This window comes from Arvicanthis niloticus, unplaced genomic scaffold (assembly GCF_011762505.2).
Source record: "Arvicanthis niloticus isolate mArvNil1 unplaced genomic scaffold, mArvNil1.pat.X pat_scaffold_417_arrow_ctg1, whole genome shotgun sequence".
Taxonomy (NCBI): Eukaryota; Metazoa; Chordata; class Mammalia; order Rodentia; family Muridae; genus Arvicanthis; species Arvicanthis niloticus.
Window position 1 is genome coordinate 51025 of NW_023046058.1, and position 27068 is coordinate 78092.

Sequence of the window (27068 nt, forward strand, 5' to 3'; positions counted from 1 at the left end):
AAATGGAACTCTTCTTAAAAATATAATGAAAGTCAATTTCATATTTCTGAAAAATAATAGATTATATATCAAACTTATGATTCACTTCACAGTATAGATATATAATCATTCTGTTTTTCCTACCAATTCTTGAGTAACTTATCTATTTTACTTTTGATATTTCATACTTGATACAGCCTACACTTCTATATACCCTCCAAGTATCTCCTATAAAAAGAGTATTATGGAAAATAAATGCAATTAGTGTGATATCTGCACAGGATACACACTTTGTGTTCTGAGTCTGATACCTTAGAAATCCAATCCTGTTGCTATATGCTGGCTCATTTTATACTTAGGATGCTTCCTTAGGCCTTTTTTGGCCATTCATGCTGTTATTTTTCCATAGCTCCCTCCTTTTTCTATATTTATCTCCTCCCCCTTACCTAAGAACTCACCATTTTCCCATTTCTCTCTTTGATTTGATCAGTTGTGTCCTCTGCTACTCCCCTTCACTTTCCTCCCCACTTCTTCTGTATTTACCTGCCCCTTTACCCCTAAGGAGCCCTGTCTCTTTCATTTTCCCGATCAGATACTTGTAGTCTGCTATTCTGCTCTCCATCGCCCCACCCTCACCCTAACCTGATAATGGTCCCATTTTGCTTTCCTGGTTTCTGTAGTTACTACAGACTTCATATTCCCATCTGAAGATGAGGAGCTGGGAGGCTACAGCAAGAGAGAGTGTGGGATGCTAAGACAAACCTTATTTTCCATACATTATGACAAACTCAATCTTGCTGTTTGGAATTTATGTTTAAAAGAGATTTCTTCTCATCTAGTGGAAAACAACATTCCAGTGTTATGATACATCACTAGAGCTTAGACACAGTTTTACTCAACAGTTTTACCTTTGGTGCTTATGTAAGTTACTTGGCCTGGTTATCAGGATCAATTTATTATTGGATTGATTATGAATTCTGTACTGTAAAATCAACTTGGTGATAAAGAAGTAGAAAATGTCTACACTGATTCAAAGCTTGTGGGAAAAGGAGTGCCCAATTATATTTTCAAGTTCACTCAAATATTCTGCATGCATAGATCCATGGCAAGCTTGTATGAGTAAAAATAAGGCAGCAGTTAGTAGAAGAGACCATCCTTTAATATCTCCAGGAATACAACATGATAAATGACACATTTTACAGTTACATGATTTTTGTTCTTAAAAAAAACTTAATCTAGTGAATTAATGGGTTCATCCCAATTATCAGACCCACACATCTACTTCTGTCATCAACTTACATTTACAGTAGCTGTACAGTGACATTCTGCTTTTTAATGCTTCATTATTAGTCATTAATAGCACTTTAACTCTTGTGAAGTGCTGGGTCAGATTCCCAGCAAAGACATGTGGGTCACGACTATTTGTAACTCTAGTTCTGGAGTATCCATTGCTGTATATGATATGGTATTTTAGTGGCACACAGACATATATGCAAGCAAAACACTCATATATGTAAAATTGAATAACTAAATTTTAAATAAATATAAGCTCCTGGATAATACTTAATATAAGACTTGTTCTCCAAATTGAAAGAATAATAGTGTCTTTTGAATTTTAAAATTGCAAATGCCCAAACCATTTATGTATAAAATGCTTTATTACTTATACATCTATAACTTATTAAACTATAACATAATACAAGTAATATAAAAATGATAATATATGGCAAAGGACAGTAATTTAAGTGTTTTCCCTCCAAGAATATATGTATCAAAATTTCTATTTCATAACCAGTGTTTTGTAAATGTTTATCCCGTACAGAAAATGACACATCTTGACCAAGTGGCATCTTTCTTTGGTGTTCACTGAAATTGAGAGTGGACAAGAAAAGACCATAGCTACCATGGATACAGAGCTGTTAGCATAAGCATGCACTGAGGAAAGTGTTTGGTTTTATTTGGAAAAAAAATTGGTGCTGAAGCTATATGTCCTGGCAAGTAATACTTGGGTGGTCATATATTTATATAGAGTATAATAATGGAAAATTAAGAGTGATTTCTTTAAAATTGTAAATATACTTGCAAAAAACCCTGATATTATTTTATGGTATCATTAAATGCTAAAACTTTGCTTTCAGTGATCATTTCTGTAGTTCAATACTAAATGTTGACTGAAGCTGGAGTTATCCAAAGAGCCTAGAAATCAAAATTATACTTGATAACTAAATAGATATATCTGTTCCTAACATTTCTTGTGAAAGTGCCATAAAGAAAATTGCACCACTGTTTTAAACACCTGTTTGTGACATGTAAAAACTTTATAAGATATGGATGTACCCAGAAGCTATATGATTATATAACTAATTCTAATGCTTACCTGTGTAATTTCATAGATCCAAGACCTGAGAAATTTCTTAGCTTGAACCATTTTTCCATATAACAGAATAAAGTATAAACAGAAGTAATTATGAAAACAACCAAAAAAGAAATAATTGTAATAGAATAACAAATATCTCTAAAGTTAAAAGAAAAACCCTTACTACATAATATTAACAGTATCTTATATGTTCCTAGGCTATGAGTTAAAACTTTCCTGAGAATTCCTAAAGATATTCAAATGTAACAAATAAGAAAATTATTGATAAATACTAAATTAGTTAATATTTGTTTTATATTTCTAGCTTAAGTTTCTTATTATTAAACACATACAGTCAGTTAACTTGAGAAAAGACGTAAAATGAGAAAATACAAAATACAGTTTAAGGTAAATGAGTACTATGAAGGTAATCCTGCTGACCAAAAGGTGGATATGCTTGTTTATCACCCTGTAAGGTATTTCAGTGTCTTGTTACAGGTTGGAAACCTAACACAGTTGGCAACACCTGTGTGGAACCATATTGTTAGAATTATTAGGGTACACATTCAGGAGAATCCTATGTCAGATGTGCCCCCTAAATGTTGAATCTGGAGCAACTTTTTACATGTATATGAAATACATTCATTTAAAAAAGTGATTGACTGCACTGCACATTCACTGAATATAGAATACCAATTGATCACCTTCACGCTTTTATACTTTTCTTTCTCTCTTTCTATTTTCCTGCTATGCCTTGCTTCTTTTCTGAACAGTCTGTTCTAGTATCACTTACATAACCAGAGATCATGTTAAGAGAAATCTATGTTCTTCTATTAATCATCACATTGATGCCTTTATGTGTACAAGCATCTGTTGAATGCTAGTTATACCAAGTGGCTCAAAAGTAATATTCTAAGCAGAGATTTCTCTAATCATTTGTTACAGAAAATCCTGCTTCCTTCTACCACTTACTTACAGCTCTCACTATAATGAAGAGAAAATGAAACACTCACCCAGCTGAGCCTTTGACAAACATCCTTGTAGAATGAGGCCCGAAGAAGTAGTTATAAGGAAGAAATGTCATCAGCTCATCTCCCTCTAGACCCATAGTTATCATGTCATCTGGAGAAGGCAGTTCTGATTTTGAGGTTGTTAAGAAGTGACACTATCAAATGGAAAAGTGAACTTCTCTAATTCCAGGAAAACAGTAGAAGAGAAACAGCTGAGCTCTGGGTTTCCCGTGTGTGATCTATTCTCTCCGTTCTATATCTTTCTGTGTGGATTAACTGATCCCAGTCATTGTGAACAAAACAAAAGTTTCAACAATAATATCCCACTTAAAAGAAGTAGAAAATAATTTTGTATTCCCCATGGTGTTCTTCCTGCTTCCAAAACATTCATGGTCCTCTCCATACTTAGTTGACAGTAGCTTCTGTGTTTCACTTAAAAATTACCAACTCAATAGATAAAATTAAAATATGTCACCTTCTCCAAATATATTTAGGTGAAGTAATGGTTCTTATTGTGCACAGGAGTTTGATCATTGATGTATTATCAGGATAAGCTGTGCTGTTGGGGCTGGGATATAGTTTATCTCATATACTGCATGCTTACAAAGTATTGTGTCATAGCCACCATGAAATAAATCAAACTTTCAAGGTATAGGCACAAATGAGAAAAGTCTTGGAAAGATCAGGAGTACAAGATGCATACCTAAGCATAATAAAAGCAATATAGAGCAAACCAATAGCCAAGGTGAAATTAAATGTAGAGAATCTTAAAGCAATTCTCTTAAAATCTGGGACAAGTCTCCACACCCTCTCTGTTTCTATTAAACATAATACTTAAAAGTTCCAGCCACAGCAATAAGACAACTAAAGGAGATTATGGGGACACAAATTGGAAAGGTAGAAGCCAAAGTATCTCTATTGGCAGATGATATGATAGTACACATAATTTACTCCAAAAATTCTACTGCAAAACTCCTACAGCTGATAAAAACCTTCAGTAAAATGGCTGGGTTCAAAATCAACTTACAAAAACTTAGTAGCCCTCCTTATACAAACAATGAATGGGCTGAGAAAAATTAGGGAAATAACACCCCTCACAATAGCCACAAATAATATAAAATATCTTGGTGTAGCTCTAACCAAGCAAGTGAAAGGCCTATACATTAAGAAATTCAAGTCTCTGAAGAAAGAAATGGAGGAAGATATCAGAAGCTGAACTGATCTCCCTTGCTAATAGATTGGTAGGATTAACATAGTGAAAATGGCCATCTTACCAAAAATAATCTACAGATTCAGTGCAATTCCCATCAAAATTTCAACACATTTTATAATAGATCTTCAAAGAGCAATTTTACATTTCATATGGGAAAACAAAAACCTAGGATAGCTAAAAACAATCAGTAAAAGTATAGCTAAAGTAGAATAAAAGCACAGTAGAAGACCTTCTGGTTGTAATACCACCCCTGATTTCAAGCTATGCTACAGAGCAATAATAAAAAAATTAATATTACTGGTTGTAAACAGACAAATTTATCAATTGTATAGAACTGAAGCCCCAGAAATAAACTCACATCCTTATGGACACTTGAGTTTTGACAAAGAAGCACATACAATACAGTGTAGAAAGGAAAACATCTTCAGAAATTGGAATTGGTATAAATAGAGGTCTACATGAAGAAGAATGCTGATAGATCCATATTTATCACAAAATGGACAAAATGCAAGTACAAGTGGATCAAAAACCTCACTGTAAAATCTGACACATTAAATATAATAGAAGAGTAAGTGAACAACTGCCTTGAACATACTGACAGTGGAGACAAATTTCTGAACAGAATACCAATAATTCAGGCAGTTAGAGCAGCAAATAATAAAAAGAACCTTATGGTACTGAAAAGCTTTTGCAAGGCTAAGTACACCATCAGTAAGACAAAAGAATAGCCTAAAGAATGGGAAAAGCTCTTCATAAACAGTGCATCTGACAAAGGACTAATATCCAAAATACATAAAGAACTTAAGAATTTAGGCAACAATAAGCCAAATAACCCAATTAAAAAGTAGGGTAGAGAGTTATCCAGGTAATTCTCAACAGTGGAATCTCTAAAGGCCGAGAAACACTTAAAGAAATGTTCAACATCCATACTGATCAGTGAAATGCAAATCAAAACATCTCTGAGATTCCATTTTACACCCTTCAGAATGACTAAGATCAAAATCGCAAGAGACAGCATATTCTGGTGAGGCTGTGGATCAAAAGAAACACTCCTCCATTACTGAATGGATTGCAAACTGGCACAACCACTTTGGAGATCAATTTGGTAGTTTCATAGAAATTTGAGAATAGTTCTACCCCAAGATTCAACTATACTACTTTGGGGCATAAACCCAAAAGATGCTTCACTCTAAACAAAGACACTTGCTTAGCAATGTTCATAGCAGCTTTATTCATAATAACTACTCACTGGAAGCAACCAAGATGTCCTTAAATTAAAAATGAATAAAGAAAATGTAGTTCATTTACACAGTAGAATACTATTTAGCTATTAAAAACAAGGATATCATAAAATTTGCACACAAATGTGTGCAACTAGAATGTATCACTATGAGTGAGATAACCCAACCCCCAAAAGACACGTATGATATGCACTTACTTTTAAGTGGACATTAGTCATAAAGTACTGGATAACCATGCTACAATCCACAGACCAAAAGATACTTAGTAGTAGGGATAGGCCAATGGAGGGTGAGTGAATCTCACTCAGATAATGAAACAAAATAGTTATTGGAGGTGGATAGAAGGAGGGAACTGTGTGGGAGATACAATGAGGATGAGGACAGGGGTGGGGATCAGATACAGGAAGAAGGGTGTTGGAGAGGACTGAGAGTGAGTGTCATAAACAATGGGGAAAATTTTGGAGTAACTGGATACCTTGGGCAAGGGAGAGTCCCAGGTTGTTTATGGCAGTGCCTTTAGCTGAGACTCAGAAGCAGTTATGGAGCCTGAACTGGTCACCTTCTGAAACCATGAAGGAATTCTATTAAAAAGAAGAGAACATCCACTCACAAAACCTTCAATTTCAAATTAGTTCTGCATACAGGACTGGCAGGTACAAAGGTGGAGCAAAGATTGGAGTAGCCAGCTGATGATTGGCCCATCTTGATACATATCCTGTATTTGATAGTCAGTCACTGAGAATGTTAATGGTACTCTGCTATGCTTGAGATAGGAGCCTAGCATAACTGTTTCCTGACAGGTTACATCCAGCACTGGATGGAAGCAGATGCAGAGACATGAGCTAAACATCAGGATGTGCTTGGTAAGTTTTGTGCAATAGTATGAGATAGAATTCAGCTAGTTGGAGGGAGGAAGTACACCACAATGAGAGCCACCGAGTCAACTAGAAGAGCCCATGAGTCTTACCTAGACTGAAGGACCAACCAGGCAGTATATACGGGCTGGAACTAGGTCCTCTACCCTTTCATAACAGATGTGCAGCTTGGTCTTCATGTGGGCCCGCTGACAATTGGAATAGAAACTGTTTCTGACACTGTTGCCTGCCATTGGATCCCTTCCCCAAACTGCACTGCCTGGTTGGGACTCAGTAGGAGAGGATAGGCTTAGGCAACTGGCAACCACAGGCTGGGTAGTACTCCTTGAGTACTAACCCTTTCTCTGAGAAGAGGAGGAGACAATGGGGTAGGGGGAGTCACTATCCCCCTTTATTAGGGTTTGAATGGGAAGAAAGGAGGCATGGGAGTCACTATCAGGATAAAAAGAGAAAAAATATATACACAAAAGATAAAGGAAAAGATAATTGGAGCGATCTCCAGCAAACTCAATAGCACATTTGGAAGCTCTAAATCAAAAAGAAGCAAGCCCATCAAAGAGAAAGAGAACAGAAAACAATCCAAGATCTAAAAACATCCAAATAGAAACAAAGAACAATACAAAGAACTGATGAACCAACAAAGAGTTGGTTCTTTGAGAAAACCAACAAGTTATAAAATTCCCTATTCAAACTAACTAATGACATATAAAAAATATCCAAATTAACTAAATCAGAAATGAAAATGGAACATAACAACAGACACTAAGGAAATCCAATGAATCATTCATTAAGGTCATACTTTAAAATCCTACAGTCTACAAAACTGAAAATTCTAAAAGAAATGGACGATTTTCTCAATAAATACTATTTACCAAAGTTAAATCAAGATGCGCTAAACAATTTACATAGACCTACAACCCCTAAAAATTTGAACCAGTCATTGAAAGATTCAATCAAACAAGTGATAGTTTAAATTCAACCAAAATTTCAAAGGTTAATTAACACCAATTCTCCTTAAATCATCCCATAAAATACAAACAGAAGGATCATTATTAAGTTTATTTTATTGAGCCAAAGTCTCCCTGATACCTAAGTCATATAATGTTTCAACAATGAAAATTTCATACTAGTTTCTTGCATGAACATGGACACAGAAATACTCAAAAATACTCTCACAATACAAAAATACATAAATATCTTCCCTGTAATATACCAGTTTTCACCCCAGAGATGCAAGGATAGTTTAACCTACAAAAATCAGTAAATAAATCTACTATTTAAACAAAATGGAAGAAAAAAGACACAAAATACATAAATATCTCATTGGGTACTGAAAAAACTGTTGACAAAATCCAACACTTCTTCATGACAAAATCTTGGAGAGATTACATATACAAGGGACATGCCTAAATATAAGAAAGGCATATTACAGCAAGCCTATAGCCATCATCAAACTAAATGAAGAGAAACTGAATGTAATTCCACTAAATTTAGGAACAAAACAAGTTGTCCACTCACTCCATATCTATTCAATATAGTACTTGAAGAGAAATGACACAGCTGAAGGAGATAAAGGGGAAACAAATTGTCAAATTGGTAAGGAGGAAGTTCAAGTACCTATATTTGCAGATGATATGATAGTACATATAAGTGAGCCCAAACATTTCACCAGGGAACTTTTACTTCTGATAAACACCTTCAGTGAAGTGACTGGATACAAGAATAACTAACAAAAATCAGTACCCTTTGTAAACACAAATGACAAACAGGCTGAGAAGGAAATCAGAGAAACAAGACCCTCCAGAATAACAACAAATAACATAAAACATTTTGGAGTAACTCTAACTAAAGAACTGAAAGACTTCTATGATAAAAGCTTGAAATCTTTGAAGAAAAAAATTGAAGAAGATATCAGAAGATCTCTTGTGCTAACGGATTGATAGGATTAATATAGTAAAATTGATGATTTCACCAATTTTTTTTTTACACACTCAACACAATAACCATCAAAATTTAAACACAATTCTTTACCAAACTTGAAAGAACAATACTCACCTTCATGTGGAAAGACAAAAAAGCAATTGTGTACAATAAAAAAAAAAATCTTCAGGTATCACTGTTCCTGAGTTGAAGCTCCACTACAGGTATTGGCATACAAAACAGAGAAGCCCACAAATGGAATGGAATAGAAGTCCCTGACATAAACCCACGCACCTATGCACACTGTTTTTTGATAAAGAAGTAAAAAAATCTACAATGGAAAAAAAGGCATTTTCAACAAATGGTACTGGTTTATCTCTATGTTGGCATGTAGAAGAATGCAATTAGATCCATATCTGACACCTGCATAAAACTCACATCCAAGTGGATTAAAGACCTCAACATAAATGAAATGCATTGAACCACTTAGAAGAAAAAGTTGGGACTAACCTTGAACATATTGCCACAAGAGACAACTACCTGAGCAGAACACCTGTAGCTCAGGTAGTAAATAGAATAATCAACAAATGGGACCTCAAGAAACTGAAAATTTTCTGAAAGGCAAAAGACATCATCAATAGGATACAATGGCAGTCTACAGAAGGGGAAAAGATTTTTGACAACTCCTCATCTGACAGAAAGCTAAAATGCAAAATAATAAAGAGCCAGAGAAACTAAACATTAAGAAACCAAACAATTCAATTGAAAATGGGGTACATATCTAAACAAAGCACTGTCAAAAGAGAAATCTCTAAGGGCTGAGAAACATGTAAAGAAATATTCAACTCAGAGAAAAGCAAATCAGAACTGCTTTGAGATTCACACCCTTCAGAGTGGCTAAGATCAATAACACAAATGAAGGCTCATCCTGGCATGAGTGTGGAGAAGGGGAAAACTCCTCAATTGCTGGGGGGAGTGCAAACTTGTACAGCTACTTTGGAAATCATGATGGCATTTCCTCAGACAGTTGGGAATCAATCTACCTCAAACCCAGTTATAATACTCCTGGCCACATACCCAAAGGACATTCAATTATACCAGAAGGACACTTGCTCAACTATGCTCACAGCAGCTTTATTCATAATAGGCAGAAACTGTAAACAACACAGATGACTATCAACCTATGACTGGATAAAAGTGAATGTGGTAAGTATAAACAATAGAGTATTAATCAGCTGTTAAAAATAAAGACATCATGAAATTTGTAGGCAGATGGACAGAACTGTAAAGAATTCTCCAGAGTATGCTAACCCAGACTCAAAAGGACAAATATGGTGTGTACCTTCTCATAAGTGGATACTAACAATAAAGTAGTAGGTGATCATGCTACAATCCACAGAGGTGAAGTAAAAAGCAAAGCTCAAAGGGAGATTCATGGATTTCCCAGGGAAGGGCAAAAAGAGCAAAATTTGCAGGTAGACAAGGGGATATGTGGGGATGGGAACAGGATAAATCAGACAGAACGTGGGAGGGCTGGAGGGAGAGTATTGAGAAAGATGACTGGAATTGGGGGTGGTTGGAGGGGCATTCTAGAAACCTTATTAAGTGGAAACTCCCTGAGATATGTGAGAGTGACCTTAGTGAAGCTTCCTAGTAATGTGGGATTCAGAGCCTGAACTGATAATCTTCAAATAGGCAAGGCTCATAGCAGAGGGACTGGGACATCACCCAGCTACAAAACTGTCTACCTACAATCTGTCCTTCCTGCAAGATGTCCGGAGATGATGGTGACTTTGAACTTGTGTGAGTGGCTGACCAATGTTTGGTACATAAAGTTAGACCCAGAACCCTGGAGGGACCCCTTGCTGCCTGCATCACCAGGAACCAGAAGCAGGACAACCCACAGACCCAGAATAGAAACAAACACAGGTGGAGAAGTATCAATGAAATGATCCCTAATGATAGTTTGCTATACTCCAAGATTAGTGCCCATCCCAACTGCCAGCAGAGAAGCATCATCCAGCAACTGATGGGACCAGATGCAGAGATCCATAGGCAAAGGTTAGGCAGAGCCAGGGAAAACCCTCAGCTCAGAAGAGGAAGAAAGGATTATAGGAGGCAGGGGTCTCAAGACTCCCAGGAGAACAGGGTCACAGAATCAAACATGCAAAAAATCTCAAGGGATCACAGAGATTGAAGCAATAAACATGGACCCTATGGGTCCATGCAATGCCCTCTGCATATACATGATAGTTGTGCAGTGTGGGTTTTCTTATGGGATCCTAACCGTGGCAGTAGGGGTGTCTCTGACCCTTTTTTCTATGCTTGGGGCTTTATTTTTCTTTTAGCGGGTTACCTCATCTAGTCTTAAGAGGATTTGTATCTAGTCTTACTGTAACTTACAAATTACTATGTCATGTTCAGCTGTTATTTTTGGGAGGCCTTCTCTTTTTCTTCTAAGGGGAAAGGAGTGGATTTGGGAGAGAAGATGGTAGGGAAGGATTGGAAGGAGTGGAGGGATGGGAAACTGGTCAGGAAGTACTGTGTGAGAGAATAAAAACAATAAATAACTAGGAAACAATTAAATCCACAATAGTATTATAACAGTATTTATAAGGTTTTAGAATAAAATAACATTTTCAAGAGAAATGCTTAAAAAGTCACTGTAAGTAAGAATCTTCTTTTGAGTAAACTCAACATCAGGGGAACATTTATGACATAAATTAAAATGGAGAAAGAGAATTTGTGTGTAAATAGCAGCTTATGAATGGTGTACAATGAACTGAAAAACTCCATACATCTTGGCAGCAGAAATGATAAAAGAATGTATGATACCACAAATTTTACTTAAATCAAATGAAAAATTTTGCTTTGCTATTTGAACTATTAAATAGTTTAAAAGGAATCTTTTTTTTAAGAAAAGAAATAATTGAGGCTAGACCAAAATAATTTCTTACAATCATTGCTAAGTCCTGTTTGAAATGATCCAATGACCACGTATGAACTCTCTGAGCACCAGGAATGCACATATGCATACATAAAATAAAATAGAATAAAACAAAACAAAATAAAATACATCTCCTTTAAAAATATTATTCTTTAATCTGTTTTTTACAGTTCAATTGTTATCTCCCTCCTGGTGTGCACTGTTACTGTTCCTCATCCAATACCTCCTCCTTGGTCTCCAAGAGGATGTCCCCATTGCACCAGACCTCCCACTCCCTGGGGCTTCAAGTCTCTTCTCTCACTAATGCCAGACCAGGCAGTCCTCTGCTGTATATGTGTCAGGGGGCTGCTTTTTTAAAAATAGTGAAAAATTACTCCCCATTAAAAAGTCTGGTGGCATTTTGGCCACAAGTTTTTCAGCACATTGATTATTCTGTTATCAGAACTGATTTGTACCAAAGGAGTAATTGTGGGAAAGGCATTCATCACAAACTTCTGAACAGTCAGGATGACAGGGTCATACCTCCATAACAGGACTGAGGTAGATGAGATGAAGAAGTCCACCCAGTACATGACCACAAAGAAAACCACCAGCAGAAAGATGGTCTGGGTTGCCCTTTTCTCAGGGGATACTCTCAGGTAACTGATGCTATGAAGATGCTTGCATTGTCTCTGATGTCTGAACAAGATAATCACCATGTATGTACTTGTAGTCAGCATGACTCCTACAAGAAACATATCTCTTAAAGTTGTCACTGTTAAAATCAATCCTCTGATGATGTTGTTCATGGGAAAGTGTGAGCAGTATTTAGTGACCTTCATCTGGTTGGTCTCACTCACATTGGTATAAGCACCAACAGAGAAGAACTGGTTACTAGTGAAGGACAAATTGAAAGACCAAATATAGAAGAAAGCATAGATGCTGTATTTTTTCAGTTTATGTTTAAATTTTGCCAACAGTGAGGTACTGGGACTGATTGTGACAGCCTGGAACACACTCAGGAGGCAGGTGGTGCAGATAGAGAGGCCTCTCATTACTCTGTTTACATAAAAAGTTGCCTTACATTTGATGTCATTTTCAATGTTCAGTAATTCAAACATATCTGTAAGCCAAATATCCCATCCAGTGAGTACCATAATTATGTGAACAAAGGTCAGTTGACAGGATATCAGGTCCACAGGCTTATGTCTGTGACTTGGGATTATGAAAATATAGAAAATTAGCAGAAACATATTGGCTAGAACTCCTAGTCCAGCTAGGAAATAAAGAACAATCTTGATTGAAGACATAAATGAAAAGTGTATTCATTTTAAAAGCAGAGTGGAAGTCTGTTTCATATATCTGAAAAAATAAATTATATATCAAACATAATTCACTTCACAGTATGGATATATAATCATCCTATTTTTCCTACTAATTCTTGAGTAATCTGTCCCTTTCACTTTAATGCTTCATATTGGCTATACCCTACATTTCTATATATCATCCAAGGATATCCTATACAGAGAGAACATTATGAAAAATACATGCATTTATAGTCATATTTACACAGAATGCACAATTTTTGTTCCTGTAGTGAACCTGAGTCTCATACCTTAGAAATCCAATCCTATAGATTTAAATTGGCTCATTTTATACTTAACAACTAAAACACTAATAATGAGCATAGAAGCTGAATGACTTTTACAGAAATGAAGAAAAACTATGGTGAGCTTGGGGAATATCATAGAAGATATAAAAAATCAGATGATAACTGTATAATTTTACTATGATTTATTTTGCAATTATCCATATTTTGACTCACAATTCTAATGGAATTCCAGTCATAATTTATAATATGACAATTTTAATCAGCAAAAGGTCTATATCAATTCATCTTTTCTTATGTTTCTTTCCTCATGAAATCTTACATCCTCAGAATCTAGAATTAAGACACAGATACAGTGGAAGACCATTAGTGTACCTTCCAGACTCTGTCAATTGCATAAGCAGTATGGTTCTAAATGGGCCTAGATGGCTTCCATTTTAGTTCTCATTTAATTTAAATCCTTTGTGAACTCTAATTCATGATTAAGAAACTAATTCTGAGGTATCAAGAAAGCACATTTTAAAAAACATTTCCTTGGGAGGATGGGTGGGTAAATCATTAATAAGATGTTTGCTTATGGCCTTTGCAGCCACCCATGTTGGTATTTTCCCTAACTTCCTCCTCTTTCTGTATTTATCTCCCCCCTTACCTAAGAACTGACCATTTTCCCATTTCCCTTTTTGATTTGATCAGTTGTGTCCTGCTGCTACTCCCCCTCACCTTCCTCCCCACTTCTTCTGTACTTTACTTCTTTACTCCTAAGGAGCCCTGTCTCTCCCATTTTCCTGATCAGATACTTGTAATCTGCTATTCTGCTCTCCATCACTCCCACCCTCACCCCTATCCTGGCAAAGGTCCCATTTTGCTTTCCTGATTTCTGTAGTTCCTACAGACTACATATTCTCATCTGAAGATGTGGAGCTGGGAGCCTTCAACAAGAGAGAGTATGGGATGCTAAAGCAAACCCGATTTTCCACACATTAAGGCAAGCATGAATTTGCTGACAAGGACCATATAGTGATGTTTGGAATTTTTGTTTAAAAGAGGTCCCTTCTCCTGAAGTGAAACACAAGATCCCAGTGTTATATATCATCAGCACCTAGATACTCTTTACAGTTTTACTCAATAGTCTTACCTTTGCTGATTATGTAAGTTACTTGGCCTGGTTACCAGGACCAACTTATTATTGGATTGATTGAATTCAGTACTGTAAAATCAACTTGGTGATAAAGAAGTTGAAAATAGCTTCTGGTTTCCATGTGTGCCCAGAGCTGATTCAGTGCTATAGAGCTCCATACCCAAATACTGCCAGGAGAGAGCTGATCTCTCAGGAGTGCTGGCACCTTTGTGAGCACAGGTAACTCCACCACTTCTGCTCAAATTCCTGGTCCAAGAGGGACCAGCCCAGATTCATCAGAACACAGGGGAAAAAAGAAACAGCTGGAGACAGGATCCTTCAGGTTTGCATCTGCACCCTGCAGCTGACCTTGTGCCACAGCTCTTCATAGCCAAATTCATCCCAGAAAGAACTGGTCTTTCAGGAGTACTTATACACAGGCTTGCAGGAGGAGCAAGTCACAGTTAGAGACAGCAAGACCAACTAACACCAGAGATATCCAGATGGAGAGAGGCAAAGGTAAGAACATAAACAACAGAAATCAAGGCTACTTGGCATCATCAGAACTCAATTCTCCCATCACAGTGAGACCTGGATACCCCAACACACCAGAAAACCAACTTTGGTTTAAAGTCACATCTCATGATGATGCTCGAGTACTTAAGAAGGACATAAATAATACCATTAAAGAAATAAAGGAGAACACAGGTAAACAGGTAGAAGCCCTTAAAGAGGCTTAAAATTCCCTAAAGAATTACAGCAAAACTCAACCAAACAGGCAAAGGAATTGAACAAAGCCATCCAGGATCTAAAATTGGAAATAGCAACAATAAAGAATTCATGAATGGAAACAAACCTGGAGATAGAAAACCTAGGAAAGAGACCAGGAGTCATAGATGCAAACATCACCAACAGAATACAAGAAATAGAAGAGAGAATCTCAGGTGCAGAAAATACCATAGAAAACATTGGTATAACAATCAAAGAAAATACCAAATGCGAAAAGCTCCAAACCCAAAACGTACAGGAAATCCAGGACACAATGAGAAGACTAAACCTAAGGATAATAGGTATAAAAGAGAGTGAAGATTTCCAACTTAAGGGGCCAGTAAATATCTTCAACAAAATTATAGAGGAAAACTTCCCTAACCTAAAGAAAGAGATTCCCATGAACAAGCAAGAAGCCTACAGAACTCCAAACAGACTGGACCAGAAAAGAAATTTCTTCCTTCACATAATAGTCAAAACATCAAATTCACAAAACAAAGAAAGAGCATTAAAAGGAGTAAGAGAAAAAGGTCAAGTAACATATAAAGGCAGACTTGTCAGAATTATACCAGATTCTCACCAGAGACAATGAAAGCTAGAAGATCCTGTGCAGATGTCATACAGACCCTAAGAGAACACAAATGCCAGCCCAGGCTACTATACCCAGCAAAACTCTCAGTCATTGTAGATGGAGAAACCAAGATATTCCATGACAAAGCAAATTTAAACAATATCTTTCCACAAATGGAGCACTACAAAGGATAATAGATAAAAACACTCCAACACAAGGCAAACTACACCCTAGAAAGAACAATGAATTAAATGGATTTAACAGATATTTATAAAACATTTCATCCTAAAACAAAAGAATATACCTTCTTCTCAGCACCTCATGGTACCTTCTCCCAAATTGACGATATTATCGGTCACAAAACCTTCCTCAACTGATACAAGTAGGTTGAAATAATCCCATGCATCCTGTCAGATCACCACAGACTAAGGCTGGTCTTTAATAACAACAAAAGCATCAGAAATTCCACATGCACATGGAAGCTGAATAATACCCTACTCAATAATAATTTGTCAAGGAAGAAATAAAGAAATTAAAGACTTTTCAGAATTCAATAAAAATGAAGGCACAACATACCCAAACTTATGGGACACAATGAAAGCAATGCTAAGAGGAAAACTCATAGCTCTGAGTGCCTCCAAAAAGAAATTGGAGAGAACATACACCAGCAGCTTAACAGCACACCTGAACGCTCTAGAACAAAAAGAAGCAAATACACCCGAGAGTAGTAGAAGGCAGGAAATAATGAAACTGAGGGCTGAAATCAGCCAAGTAGATCTCTACAAATAATCAACAAAACCAGGAGCTGGTTCTTTGAGAAAATCTTTTCCTTCCTTCCTTCTTTCCTTCCTTCCTTCCTTCCTTCCTTCCTTCCTTCCTTCCTTCCTTCCTTCCCTCCCTCCCTCCCTTCCTTCCTCCTCCTCCTCTTTCTTTCTTTTTCTTTCTCTCTCTCTCTTTCTCTCTCTCTTTCTCTCTTTCTTTCTTTCTCTCTTTCTTCTTTCTTTCTTTCCTTTGTTCTTTTTTAAATCAAATATAGTTTAACAGGAACTGTAAAAGGAAACTTCAGTTGATAAAATGTCTGCATCAGATTGTCTAGTAAGCAAAAGATCATTGAGTATTTTTTTGACTGATGATTTACTATTGTGAGTGCCGTCCCTGAACAGCTGGAATAAGAAGTTAGTCTGTAGAAGATACTGATTCTATTCCTTTATGACCTCTTCTTCAGTTCCTGCCTCCAAGTTCATGATTGATTTCCTGTCCTGACTAACATTCATAATGTAATGTAAGGTATAAGATGAAATAAACTCATTCCTCTCCAAAAAAAATTTAAAAATTAAAGAATTAATTAAAGTATTACAATTTTTATTAAGAATAAGGAGAGGAAGACATACTACTCTAATAAAGCAGAGATATGGAAGTAATAAAATTACCTATAAATGACTATATTTTATTTTTACAGTATCTTGTAATTACATATTATATATTTGTATTTTATTAACCATTTTTGCTAATATGCTCTGATTCTCCAATGACAATATTTAAAGTAAACTATACTGTTACTTACCTTTAAAATATTAGAATCAAGGGCTGATTATAATTGATAACTATGTTTAACAGAAGGAACAGTATTGTTATACTTAAAACATTGTTGTGTTGTTTAATAAAAATATCTTAAAATGACATATTCAATAAAATATGTTAAATGACAAAAAAAGAAGTAGAAAATGGCTACACTGATTCAAAGCTTGTGGGAAAAGGAGTTTTAAGTTCACTCAAATATTCTTCATACATAGACACATGCATGCTTGTATATATAGAAATAATTCAGCAGTTAGTAGAAGAGACCATCCTATAATCTCCAGGAATACAACATGATAAATCACACATTTTATGGTTACATGATAATGGTTTCAACATACATTTACAGTTGGTATACAGTGGTGTTCTGTTTTTTGTTTTTTTGTTTTTTTGTTTTTCTCCAGGATTAGTAGTTAAGAGCACTTTTAACTCTTGTGAAGTGCCTGGGTTAGATTCCCAGCAAAGACAAGTTGGGTCATGACCATCTGTAACTCTGGTTCTACAGTATCCATTGCCCTGAATGATATGGCATTCCAGTGGTACACAGACATACATACAAGCAAAACAGTCATATATGTAAAATCAAATAACTAAATGTTAAATAAATAAAAACTTCTGGATAACACTTACTTTAAAACTTGGTCTCCAAATTTAAAGAACAATAGCCTTTTGCAAATTTTAAAATTGCAAATGCCCAAACCATATTTGTATAAAATGTTTTATTAGTTATACATCTATAATTTATTAAGCTATAACATGTAATACAAGTAATATAAAAATGTTAATATATGGCAAAGTACAGTAATTTAAATGTTTTCCCCCAAAGGTATATTTATCACAATTTCTACTTCATATCCATTGCTTTGTAAATGTTTATCCCATACAAAAAATGACACATCTTCTAATTGATCAAGTGGTATCTTTCTTTGAGGTTCACTGAAGCTGACAATGGACCAGAAAAGATCATAGCTACCATTGACAAAGAGCTGTTAACATAGGCATGCACTGAGAAAAAAACTTTTATTTGAAAATTTTGAAAAAAATGGAGTGAAAACTGAGAATTAAATAAAATATGTTCCTGCAATTAAATGAATTTTGAGGAGAGAATGAGTCCTCCATTTCTGATTGAGTCACTCAAATGCACAGGCCTTCCCTAGTGTACTGGTGCAGATTTTAAAGTGAATTACTTATAAGAAACTAAAAGTTTTGTAATGATTGCAAACATGAAGTCAATTTTTATCTTTTGTTTTGTGGTATTGATACTCTGTGGCCAGTGACTTAATGACATTAACTGGCATAATTTTGTTTTATTTTTAAAAAACAACAACTGCCATCTGTATCTCCTTAGTGCTACCTAATAATGTAATTCTACATTATTTATTTTCCAGTGTAATTTTCGTGTGTGTGTGTGTGTGTGTGTTGAAGCAAAAAAAAAAAAAAAAAAAAAAAAAAAAAAAAGAAAGAGGGATCCTCAGCCAGCTTGTGTTCAGACTGACTTTAATCAGATTCATGTTCCTCCTGCCTTAGCCTTGAAAGAGCTTGGAACATAGGCATGTACCACCATACCTGCCTTCTTTTTTCCATTGTAATCTACTATATGCATTAGTAACTGATATTGCAGAAAAATAAAAATAGACTTGTCATAGTCATCACCTAAACTTAAATCATTTGGCATTTTCTTGTATATGAATAATTGTATTTGTAAATATTGGAAGAAACCTTGAGGTTATTGACTTTAAATAATTTTATACTATTTGAGAGTTGAAAATATGTATCTCACTGCTAATAAATAGCTTACTCAATACTATATCAGGGCAGATCCAAGACGGCAGCTCTGCCCCCAATCACACAGAACCCAGAGGAAGCAGGGCTCCCAGGAACTCTAACCCGGGCAGTATATTAGGTAAGCAGACAGCAACGTTCACCCCAAACAGGCAGTAACTGGGGCCCAAAAGGACCCAGGAAGTCACTCCCAGCTCAGAGCACTGGTTCCCTTTGGTCTGGGCCAGAGCACTGAGCAGATCTTGGGCAGCAGCTCTGTCCCCAATCTCTAAGAACCCAGAGGAAATGGGGCTCCCAGAGCTCTAACCTGGGCAGCATCCTGTTTGCACTTGAGCACTGGGCAGATTTTGGGCCCCAGCGCTTACCCCAGTAGTTACACCCACCCCACAAAGTTCTGATACAACCAAGATAATAGGAAAGACAGGCTCCAGTCAGGGACAGGGAAGGTAGCACTAAGGAGATACAGATGGCAAAAGGCAAGCACAAGAACATAAGCATCAGTAACCCAAGGTACTTGGCATCATTAGAACCTAGTTCTCCCACACTAGAAAGTCCTGAACTCTCCATATCACCAGCAAAGCAAGATTCATATTTAAAATCACTTCTAATGATGATGATACAGGACTTTAAGAAGGACATAAATAACACTCTCAAAGAATTTGAGGAGAACACAGGTAAACAGGTAGAAGCCCTTAAAGAGGAAACACAAAAATCCATTAAAGAATTACAAGAGAACACAACCAAACAGGTGAAGGAATTGAACAAAACCATCCAGGACATAAAAATGGAAGTAGAAACAATCAAGAAATCACAAAGGGGGACTACGCTGAAAATAGAAAACCTAGGAAAGAAATCAGGAATCATAGACACAAGCATCACCAACAGAATACAAGAGATAGAAGAGAGAATCTCAGGTGCAGAAGATACCATAGAAGATATCAATACAACTGTCAAAGAAAATGCAAAATTCAAAAAGCTCTTAACACAAAATATCCAAGAAATCAATACTATATCAGTAGCAATGTTACAAGGTTCAATTTAGAAACTTGAAATAATATTAAAACTGAGTTTATTTTAATTGAAACACAAATCTATCTCATTTATCTTTTTTGTAAGGATAAACTTACATGGATTTAATAAATAAGAAAGGTAAGATTTCCAGATATGTTTGAAATACACAGAAAAGATCTATTTTATTAGAAATTATTGCAAAAGGTGCTATAGTGAGACACAGAGAAATTTGAAATTCCCAAGACATTGTCTAATCTATTGTGCTGCTAGAAAGGAGGTGGGTGCTGATGAGTGGCCTTTCCTTTCATCTTCAGGAGAAGAAACACATGAAAACAATGTGATAGGAGCTTTGAAGGATGAACATCTTTAAATATAGGGAAACAGATATTACTAATTTTATTTGAGTAGAACTGTGAAAAGTTGATGAAATAAGGGTGATGTATTAGAAGAAAATATTAACATCTCCCAGGTTTATTTTACTGTTCCAAAAGAAGGAAAGATTCTAAAGAGATGATGAGTAATGTGTGTAAAGTCACTTGAAATAGAAACTGGGATATTGAGTTGCTAGACTCTCACACATAACTGTTCAGTATTGGTGGCCCAGGGAAATGTGTCAAAGGGAAATAATCAAATGTTAATGCAAAGGACTGCTGTTGAGTGATAGATCCAGGAATATTGTGCCTCAGTTTACATTTGTGGTCCATAGCATAGAACCATGGAACCTTGGGTACTTTTACCACTTAGGGTGAGAAAATGACATTACCAAGCTAAATGAGTAAATATAAGCTTGCGTATAGCATTTGAAACTGAAGCTGTGTGTGCTGACAAGTAATACTGGGGATGTTTACATATTAATATGGAGCATAATAATGGAAAATTAAGAGTGATTTCTGTAAAATTGTGAATATACTCTCCAAAACTCCTGGTATTATTTTGTGGTTTCATTAAATACTATAATTGCAGTTTCAGTGATCATTTCTGTAATTCAATACGTAATGTTGACTAAAGCTGGTGTTATCTAAAGAGTCTAGTGACCAAAAACTGTACTTGGTAACTAGATAGAAATATCTGTTTCTAACACTTCTTGTGAAAATGCCATAAAGAAAATTGCACCATTGTCTTAAACATGTGCTTGTGATAAGTACAAAAGTTATATATATAAGACATGGATGTACCCAGAAGCTATATGATTATATAACTAATTCTAATGCTTACCTGTATAACTGTGTAAAGTGTAAAAAACAAAATTAACTATAAAACAACCAAAAAAGAAATCATTGTAATAGAATGTAATAGAATGTCTAGAGCTAAAAAGACCCCTATTACATAATGTTAACAGTGTTTTATGTATTCCTAGGCTATAAGTTAAAACTTTCCTGAGAATTCCTAAAGGTATGCTAACTTAACAAATAAGAAAATTATTGATAAACACTAAATTAGTTAATATTTGTTGTAAATTGCTAGCTTAAGTTTCATATTATTAAACACATACAGCCAGTTAACTTGAGAAATGAAGTAAAATGAGAAAATATAAAATACAGTTTAAGTTAACTTAATAGTATGAAGGTAATCCTGCTCACCAAACAGTGTGTTTTTTTCCTTTATTACCCTCTAAGGTATTTCAGTGTCTTGTTACAGGTTGGTAAACTAACACGGTTGGCAATACCTGTGTGGAACCATATTGTTAGAATTATTAGAGTACACACTCAGGAGAATCCTATGTCAGATGTGCCCCCTAAATGTTGAATCTGGAGCAACTTTTTACATGTATATGAAATACATTCATTTTAAAAAGTGATTGACTGCACTATTCACTGAATATACAAAAGCAATAGATCATCCTTCACTCTTTTATACTTTTCTTTCTCTCTTTCTATTTTCCTGCTATGCCTTGCTTCTTTTCTGAACAGTCTGTTCTAGTATCACTTACATAACCAGAGATCATGTTAAGAGAAATCTATGTTCTTCTATTAATCATCACATTGATGCCTTTATGTGTACAAGCATCTGTTGAATGCTTGTTACACAGAGTGGCTCAAAAGTAATATTCTAAGCAGAGATTTCTCTAATCATTTGTTACAGAAAATCCTGCTTCCTTCTACCACTTACTTACAGCTCTCACTATAATGAAGAGAAAATGAAACACTCACCCAGCTGAGCCTTTGACAAACATCCTTGTAGAATGAGGCCCGCAGAAGTAGTTATAAGGAAGAAATGTCATCAGCTCATCTCCCTCTAGACCCATAGTTATCATGTCATCTGGAGAAGGCAGTTCTGATTTTGAGGTTGTTAGGAACTAGTGCCATCAAATGGAAAAGTGAACTTCTCTAATTCCAGGAAAACAGTAGAAGAGGAGCAGATGAGCTCTGAGTTTTCTATGTATGAGCTACTCTCTCCAGGCAATGTCTTTGTGGATTAACTGATCTCAGTCATTGTGAAGAAAACTAAACTAACAACATTATCCTACTTAAAAGAAGTAGAAAACAATTTTAAATTCCCCATGGTATCCTTCCTGCTTCCAAAATATTTATGGTCCTCTTCATACTTACTTGACAGTACCTTCAGGAGTCTCACCTAAAAATTACCCGCTCTTTTGATAACACTAAGAAAATGTCACCTCCTCCAAATACACTTAGAAAAAGTAATCTTTCTTACTGAGTACATGGGAGTGAGGCAATGTATTGTCAGAGAAAACTGGGCCTTTGGTGCTGGGATGTAGCACAGTTGAAACACAGCATGCTTAGAAAGTATTGTGTGTGTGAGGCACCTCAAAATAAGTTAAATCCTCAAGTTGTAGGCACAGGTGAGGAAAAGTAATTTCAAGTTAACCGCAAACAGAAGACCTTCAATATAATCATAAAAGAAACTAGTCCAAAGACGCCCATATAACACAGGAAGCACACAGAACACACAAAAAAGACAAGAGCATAATAAAACATTTCCAATCATATAGTTAAAACACTGTATACACAGAAACAAAAGTGGACTGACAGATTTCAGAGAAAAACTGTAAGTTCCAAATAAAGAAAATTCAGAAAATAAACAGAAAAAAGAACTTCCCTAATTAGAGGAAAATGGCAGAGTAAGAACAACTGATTTCTCAAGGTAAACTTTCCAAGCTAAAGAGTCCAAGGCAATATATCCTGTGGCTTCTTGTATTATGTTAATTTGTGACCCCTAAATTGTTTGTAGGAAAATCTGCATTCTGATTGGTAAATAAAGTTGTCATCAGCCAATGGCTGAGCAGCACAGACAAAAGCATGTCTTTTAGGATTCCTAGGTGAGGGATGGAGAGAGAGAGAGAGGAAGGAGATCTGCTATGCTGGGAGAAGGAGAGGAGAAACGCCACACTTGATAAGGTGTGGGACAGAGAGCATGGCTGCCATGTAAGAGTCAGAGGAGAGTTGCCTCAAGAGTGCTGCATGACTGGTCCAGGGCAGCAAAGATAAATAGAGCATTTAGTAAGTACTAACTCAGGAATATTGGAGGGAGGTAGATTAGCCACGTGGAGGTTAGGAAGTGGCCCAACCTAGCTGTTTTAGGCATATTAAAATATAAAGGCTGTGTGCATGTCTTTCATCTGCGAACCCAGAAAATTGAGGCAGGTAGCATGGAATGTGCCCCTGCCACTGGGGTCAATTCAAGTATTTAATTGTATACTACTACAACATCTCAAGTGCTAAGTGACAGCCAATCTAAAATAATACATGCAGCAAAACTACAGTCATGACTGAAGGAAGCGGGACAATTTTCCAAAACAAAGACATCCTAAAAAATTTTATATTAACAATCCAGACCCTAATAAGCCTTATCTTGGGCTGAAAAGAGAAATGAGCGTAGCAGAGAGACTTTGGAAAAATATGAAGTCATAATCAGTATAACACAAAGTGCCACTGAGAACACAACACCAAATCAACAACATGATGACAAGAACTAACACACACATTTTAATAACACTTTAAATATGAATGGGCTCAACTCTCCACTCAAAATCCAAGACTGACTAGATGGATGAAGAAATAATTTCCATTTATCTGCTGCCTCCAACTAACATTTCTGAGTAGGGAATTTGCCATTTCCTTTACAGTAGTGGACTCGCCATTACTTTTAAAGTAAACATGAAAGAAGAAGCTATAGGTAGACATGGCCTAATTAGCCCTTACACCCAAAATTAACATAGAAGTATTATGTATCTACTCAAAGAATGAAACTAGGTCTATGTGCTGGATAGTTTGATGTCAATATGACACAAGTTAGTCATGTGACAAGAGGATACTTCAACTAAGAGAATATCTCCCAAACATCTAGCTGTAGTCAAGACTGTAGAATATTTTATTATTAGTCATTGATGGGGAGGTTAACTCATTGTGGTGCCATCCCTGGCTGGTGGCCCTGAGTTCTAAAAGAAAGCAGGGTGAGCAAGCTGCATGAAGCATGCCAGTAAGCAATGCCTTTCCATAGCCACTGCATTGGCTCCTGCTTCCAGGTTCCTACCCTGTGTGAATTTCTCCTGACTGTTTCCAATAATGAAGTGAAGTATGCAAGTATAAGCCAAATAAATCCTTTCCTCTCCAACTTGCTTTTGTTAATAATGTTTATCAAAGCAATATTATTCCTAAGTCATCAGAATAATAGGGTATTTCTTTGAGAGATCTGATCATGTACTTTTAGAAATTAGAAAAACCATTGAGTGTTGAGATCTCACTGGGCTATTCTGCAGGAGCTTGGAAACTAAGATTTTGAGGTCAGTGCAGACTATGAAGGCTTGTCTTGTAAATTTTTAGTGGCATGCTTAAAGACTCTATGATGCCATTTGTTATTAAATTAACATTCTGCAGTTCTGGTTAGCTGCAGCTGAAGAGTCCATCTCTGTGAATAACAAGTTACCAGATTCACTAAAGTAAAATTTCTGCTTTGCTTGAGTACTGGATTCGTGTCCATAGGAGCTGAAAAGCTAGTGGAGATTAGGAAGAGACCAGCATCATTGAAGTAAAGTCTTGGAAGTATTTCCTTATATCATCCCACGGAAGCTGTGTTCCAGATACAACTAAGATTGTAAGTTGGGCTGACAGCCAAACTTGGTAGTATAACAGTCACCCAGATAGTCCTAGATTTGAGGGTATTAAAAAGTCATGGAGAGTCTTTGGCACTGCAATTTCTTTTCTCTTTTCTTTCTCTCTTCTCTTCTCTTCTTCTTCTCTTCTCTCTCTTCTTCTTCTTTCATTCTTTTTTCATTTTTTTTGAGGCTCAGTTTGGTAAGCTAGTATTTCTCTATCAGATACCCCCTTAAGGTTTGACAAAGATGTCTGGAGATGAAGAGGTAGGTGCCTGACAAGATGTCTAAGAGTGCTCTTGGCTGAGTTGGGGTGACTACAAGATTTATATACTCAACATGGCATCCAAAGTACGAACAAGGTAGCAAGATTTTTGCTGAAGTATTTATGAAATGAAATGGCATACTGAGAAGGATATGTGGATGACTGAGATTCCTTTGTTTAGTGTTGATGAAAAGCTTTTAAGGCTTAGGGTATTTGAAATATTTGAGTGGACTCACTGTTTAAAATCGTATTGTACAGGTACTGAAAACCTGGCTCAGTTGTTAAGAGGCCTTGTTCTCTTGCACAAGACACAAGTTCAGTTCCTAGCATACTGGCAGCTTGAAGGATTTTCCTAATAGCCATTTTCACATCATTTTCAAGAGAAACCTCCAAGCTTTTACTTGGATAACTATACACTTCGAAATACCGATTATCGGATTTTCTAGACCTAGAAAATCTGATTTGACAATGGTTTCAAGAGACCTCAAAATTTTCTGGATCTACAATTAAACTAAGAACTGACATTTGTCAGGTGATTGATGGAATTGTGGGCCCCTAAACTCAAGCTGTGTTTATTTCCACAATCCCAGAATATGTGATAGAGATTTATATTCTTGATGTTGGCAGTGTGAACAAAAGAAATGGCTCTCACCTCAAAAGTGCAACACAGATTGAGGTTACCCCAAATTTTTTGTTCTAATATGGGAACAGTTTTATAAAGTTTTTATAGTTTTATAGAATAATAAAAAGTATAAATCAAGGCAAATTTAAAATGCGTTTGTGGATATATGACATCGGTTGGTACACTGAGAAAGGGGAAGCCTGTTTATAGTTTCAAGGTGTTATCCGATGACATTCATAGCTCTTGGATTTCTAGGAGTTAGTGTTCGGTTAAATTAATGGATTTTAATAAGTTTTATTTATTATTAAGAGATTTTAATTTAAGTTAATATCTTCTAAAATATTTTTCTATCTAATATCTTGAGGTGTTAGTTCAGATGCAGAGAAAGCTAAGGAATGGTTGTTCAAGAAGCTAAACTTGGCCCCAGATAATGTCATGAGATTCTGATCCTATGCAAGTCCAGAATTTCTACAGCACTGAAATTCCAATCTGACCAGGAGTCTCTGTAAACCCAGACTCCTTCCAGGAGTTTTTAGTTCACAGCTAGACATAGCCTCTTTTCAGGAATTCACAGCATAATCTCCACATTTGTTCCCTCACATGTAGTGTGAGGGCTATTATGGTTGGAAAGAACAAATGAAGGACATGGGAGTTGCTTTGACCAGGGAAAATAGTGAACCAGAACCAATATCATATTCAGAAATGAGTTAAAGAAATCAATACCACCATCAAGAATAAAAAAGATGCAGAGGCAATGGTTCCCACAACATCTCACTAACTAATATTTGGCCTACATAGAAAAAAGATGGAGAATTTCACGGTGGAATATTCATACTTGGAAAATGACTATTAATTATGATGAACTCAATGAAGAAGTTTCTCTAATTGCATTCATTATAAAGGTGTGAATTATTTTCTTGAGCATATGAATGTATCTCCTGATACCTGTAAGAAAATAGTGATCTCACAAATGCTTTGTAAAAATAATTGTTTATAAGGACCAATAAAAGCAATGTGTTTTCATTTGGCAATGTCCGGTATAAATCGTTACATTTCCACTTAAAGTATGTTAATTCTCCAGCCCTATTTTATAACTCAGTTCAAAGGGATTGTGATTGTCTGCCTTTCCCCAAGACATCATGCTAGTCTACTATATTGATGACATTATGCTG

The 27068-nt window shown here is 35.9% G+C and overlaps 1 protein-coding gene across 1 annotated transcript; it reads right to left on the bottom strand.

Annotated features, from left to right (window-relative positions):
* Positions 1-11921: 11921 nt before the first annotated feature.
* Positions 11922-12854, bottom strand: LOC117702078 (putative vomeronasal receptor-like protein 4). The gene has a single exon (XM_034493401.2). It carries the CDS (start codon positions 12828-12830, stop codon positions 11922-11924), a length of 909 nt encoding a protein of 302 aa, XP_034349292.1. The 5' UTR covers positions 12831-12854.
* Between the last annotated feature and the right edge of the window lie 14214 nt (positions 12855-27068).

Excerpts from the sequence above, each read along its gene's own strand:
- LOC117702078 (XM_034493401.2), bottom strand. The coding sequence starts at position 12,830 with ATGTCTTCAATCAAGATTGTTCTTTATTTCCTAGCTGGACTAGGAGTT.